This window comes from Camelina sativa, chromosome 5, assembly GCF_000633955.1.
Source record: "Camelina sativa cultivar DH55 chromosome 5, Cs, whole genome shotgun sequence".
Lineage (NCBI taxonomy): Eukaryota > Viridiplantae > Streptophyta > Magnoliopsida > Brassicales > Brassicaceae > Camelina > Camelina sativa.
The window spans coordinates 15,650,505-15,654,943 of NC_025689.1; the positions used below are offsets into that span (position 1 = coordinate 15,650,505).

General features: G+C 36.3%; 1 protein-coding gene across 3 annotated transcripts; it reads right to left on the bottom strand.

The window, feature by feature from the left end:
* On the bottom strand, positions 252-4,218 carry LOC104787004 (transcription factor LHW-like). 3 transcript variants are annotated; one of them, XM_010512491.2, is made up of 10 exons: positions 3,844-4,218; positions 3,536-3,714; positions 2,818-2,973; positions 2,595-2,718; positions 2,449-2,508; positions 1,302-2,354; positions 1,100-1,201; positions 907-1,020; positions 684-809; positions 252-602 (listed from the first exon to the last, which is right to left on the bottom strand). In XM_010512491.2, exons 2-10 carry the CDS (start codon positions 3,628-3,630, stop codon positions 453-455), a joined length of 1,980 nt encoding a protein of 659 aa, XP_010510793.1. In that variant the 5' UTR covers positions 3,631-3,714; positions 3,844-4,218; the 3' UTR covers positions 252-452. The 3 variants fall into 3 exon arrangements, with proteins under 3 accessions (XP_010510793.1, XP_019101492.1, XP_010510794.1); XM_019245947.1 differs by having other exon boundaries at positions 3,811-4,218; XM_010512492.2 differs by lacking the exon at positions 3,536-3,714.

The following is a 4,439-nucleotide window of genomic DNA, read 5'->3' on the forward strand; positions in this document are numbered from 1 at the left end:
TTTATTGAAAGAAGAGCTTCTTGTTTTTTGTTTTTAATAATAATAAGCTAATTATATACATAGAGTTACTAATCAAAGTAACATAAAGTTACTTGTAACATGTGTAGCTTTGTTGTGTACTGTTAAAGCTGTTGATGGACCGGTTCTTTTACCGGTTTTGAAATCCGTGAATCTTTTGAACTCTTACTGGTCGAGAAATAAATTTAACTAAAAAAATTACAAGTCCAAAACATAAATTAAAAAAGTGAAAATTCCACACAAAGGATAATTCCCAAAAATCGCAAAAAAATGTACAAACAAAAAGTTAATAAGAAAAGAAAACACTTAAAAATCATACATCTCTGTTTCAGACTGACTTTTTTTAAGTTAGTCATAGCGAGCCTAAGTCCTTGAGAGCGGTCCGCTCGTAACCTCTATATAAATCAAAAGCTTTAACCAAACCGGTACGGTCATTACATAGAACAGCCACCAGTAACCGGTAGGGGCATTGTAGCTTTGATACCATCCAAAATAGTTTTAGAGTTGCCTCCACATTTCATTGTCTGCTCCAAGATATTCACTAGCTGCATGAATATCTCCATCCTCGTCACGTCTCGACTTGCCTACGATACAATATCAACCCGGTTTCGGTTTAGATAAGACACATTTCCAAGTTAAACAAACTTGTAACTTATATAATATACCTCAACGGTGAAGCGAGCCCAAATCTTGTCTATTCGAGTTTCGATAACACCCTTCAAGATCGTCAACCCTAAGCTTCTAATCCAATCAGCGATTTCTAGAAAGAATCCTCGCTGTTCGCACAGCATCTGTGTCACGCAAAAAAAAAAAAAAAAAAAANATGAAAACTAATCCGAGACTATGAATGGTTTCTTTTAATACATTTATTTAAGGCAGCAATGTTACCTCAACTTGGAAAATGCGAGGTGGGTTTACATCCTCTACGACGATAGGACACACCATAGACTTTGACCCGACTTCAAAAGCCCATGTTGCTCCTCCACCTTCCTCTTTCAAAATCTTATAACAGCACAACAAAATGTCAGAACATACAAGACTTCAATAGAGAAACCAAAATCTTGATTACTCATCGTTTTACCTTGGATTCCCCGGTATGTTTCAGCTTATCAGCATGCTTGGAGACGTTTTGCAAGAAGAGCATGTGCTTTATTGTTCGTTCGAGGAGTGCATCAATGCTACACTGTTAATCAAAAACCACATTTACTATTTGTTAGTAACAATCTTTATAAGATATTCTTGTTTAATTTGCCGAGAATACTACAGATATTCCTTTTACTTACTTTTGCACCATTTGGTATGATTTCACGCAACTCCTTGACACGATCTTGAATCATCTGGCGATCTTTAGGCCTTGGTCTTGGATTCTCTCCTGGTTTAAGCCTTTTACGGTTATTAGTTGGTTTTGCAGTTTCGTTCTTATTCATCATCCTTGGACTATCCTCACGCTTCAAGCTGTGTGCTTGTTCAACCCAAGAACTGATCTGAGACCCGTAGACCGATGATGGTCCCGGTGGTTGCACGTGTTTCTTCTCAAATAACTGGCTACCTTGAGGGCTACTGTGAGATGGAGTGGTAACCGAAGAATTACTAACTTTAGTCAAAGTGGTTTTGCAGGACTCAGATGTTTCATCCGAGATCTGCTTTGATGATGAGCAAGCACCCGAGACCACAGCATCTAACAAATGATCAGTTCCTGAAAGTTCATACCCTGAAGAGACAAACTCAGGATCCATTTCTTGAATGATCCTAAAGTCAGATAACTCCCTAGTGAGTACATCAGTTCTCATCTGTGAAACTCCCCAACTGTTGTCACAACCTTTGTTCTTATCATCCAAACCCAACATATCGAACAAGTCATCGCTTCCAAGCGAGCGTTTGGAACTGATGTCGTCACATTGGAGTTGTTGCCCTGCTGCATCCACATTAGACATACAGGAGAAGTTTTGATTCAGCCATGCATCTGGATTTGTTGAAGGTACTGCAACTTCAGCAGCTGTTAGATAACCCATTGTATTTTGCCATCCTCCTTCATTTCTATCTCTCAGATTTGCTTGCTTGATCTGTTCATCCACTATATTAGAGGGAGCTTCTTCAACCATTTGATCTGAAGATCCAGTGGAGTTGAAGTGTGGCTTGCTAGTTTCAGCTACGAAAGCCGATGATTGAAGGATCTTGTGTCCTTGAGAAGGTATCATCCGGGACACTGGCACTCCAATAAAATCAGCAGCAGGTTCATATGTTCTGTAATTTTCAGATAAGAGAGCTCCCGGAACACATCCTAGTTGCAGGATAAGAGCCTTCACATCATTCACAAACCCCAAGTTCTCCATAATCTGAACACAAAACAGTTTAAAATTTAGTTAAAAAACAAGAATCTCCGTTTACATAACAATGTAACTTGTAACAAACTAAATAGCCAAAACTTACAGGCAGAGAGGAACCGAGTTGAACAACACCGTGAGGAACAACAGGAAAAACTGCAACAGTCTGAAGATCGAACGAGTCAAACTTCTGATTAGCTTGAACATGTAATATAGTACTCCAGTATACAAATTAAGAATAAATTGTCACACCTGAATACCAGCAGAGAATTGGAGAAGCATCTCATTAATAACCTCAGGTGGATGAACATCGCGGTTGAAACTGTTTGCTAGAATCCATTGATGATGTCCAGTAAATGCAGCTCGGCCAACTAACCTGAAAATGCAGTTCATTTATAAATCTGTATGAGCTATGCAGATAATCAAACCTGAACTTCACAACGATACAATAAAAGGGCAAGGCACAGATACATACCCTTCGCCTACCAAAATGATTCGATTGTTTAACATCATTCTGTTAGTAAGCAATTGAACCTTATCATTCCCTTGTGCATCAATACCAAGTCCAGACACTCTTCGCGGATGTGAGCTTGATGCGGTATCATTATAGCATTCCTCCCAAATCAACAAGCTGCACAAAAAGAAACACATCCAAAAGTATATGATTAAATGGAATATAAAGAATACACACACGACAAAAAGATGCAACAATGGTCAAGTTAGAATACAAGAAGAAGACGATTACCAAAAGATTTTGAGCTAAACAAAGACAAAACGAACAAAGACAAGAAAATAAAAATGAAATGACAAAGAGAGTTAAGAACTTGAGACAATCCATAAAACACATAACCAAAGGAAAAGGATATGGTTTTTGGTCGACAAAACAACAACAAATCGAAAGATTCTTTAAGACAAACAAGATCAAACCAAACACAAAACTCCAAGAAATCAGGAAAACAGAGATAAATAATTCTAGTCATCCTCGAGATCTGAGTTTTATACCCACTCAAATTCCCAAACTTTAAACTAACAAACAAGTCTTTAAAAAAATAAAAACTGAATATGTTTGACTGAATATTCAAAACTTTTGGCACATCTAAGAGACATAAACAAACACATTTAGCTAAAATACCCCAAAAAAAGAAGTCCCATTTCAACAATAATAATGAAGAGAAATGACAAAAATGGTATACCTAGAATTTTGACAGCCAATCTTCCAGAAAACAGCATAACACCATTGATTATTAACACACATAGACCTCAAAGCTTCTTGTAGTAAAACTCCCATAGCTTTCTCTCTCTCTCTCTCTATCTCTCTTTATAGCTCCAACAAGAACAACGATCTTTTCACTTACAACAGTGCAATTTCAAACTGCCCAGAAAAAAAAGAAAAAAAATCAAAACTTTTTTAACTTCAAAAAAGAAAAATCTCTAATAAACTATAGAGAAAAAAAAACACATTAATTACATTCTGTAAGGAGATTGAGGAACAAAGACTAACTTCCACGGCAAGATCCTCTTCCAGCTTGTTTTGTTCTAAGTCCTCCACTTTGTTTCCTCTCAGGATCTAAACTAAAAGCGATCATACTCCGACATGCCATTACTTCCGGTAATAATTAAGTAAGGAAAAGAAAAGAAAAACTCAAAAACCCAGAAAAAAAAAAAAAACGAAAAAGTTTGGGTTTTTTTCTTCTTCTTCTTCACAAGATACTCCAAGCTTCAAGCTTTAAGATTCCAGTAATACCAGCCATTTGATATTAGCTTCTTCAAAGAACTTTAACAAGAAGAAATCAAATGAAGCTTATTTCTCTCTTTGTTTCTCTCTTTTGTGTGCTTCTTGGTGAAAAATAAAAAAAAAAAGGTAATGAAAATGGAGGAAAAAGGTACTACTGTCTTAATAAAAAAACAAGAAAAACAAAGAAGACGATGAATTCGAGAAAGGGTATTGATGTTTAGTAGAAATTACAGGATTGTGCCACTGAGTGGGGTAGTCGAAGTCTTTTGTCTTTTTCCGATGGTGGTAGACGAATAATTTAATTTCTCTTTTTTTTTTTTTGAGGTAATATCCTAAAAGTTTTGTTTTTAGATAAAAACAAA

What these genes read in the sequence shown, in the direction of transcription:
- LOC104787004 (XM_010512491.2), bottom strand. Translation starts at nt 3,630, where the DNA reads ATGGGAGTTTTACTACAAGAAGCTTTGAGGTCTATGTGTGTTAATAAT. An exon ending in TCATACCAAATGGTGCAAAA is followed by an intron (nt 1,202 to 1,301) that starts GTAAGTAAAAGG and finishes TTTGATTAACAG; the next exon opens with TGTAGCATTGATGCACTCCT. An exon ending in AACATACCGGGGAATCCAAG is followed by an intron (nt 1,021 to 1,099) that starts GTAAAACGATGA and finishes TGCTGTTATAAG; the next exon opens with ATTTTGAAAGAGGAAGGTGG.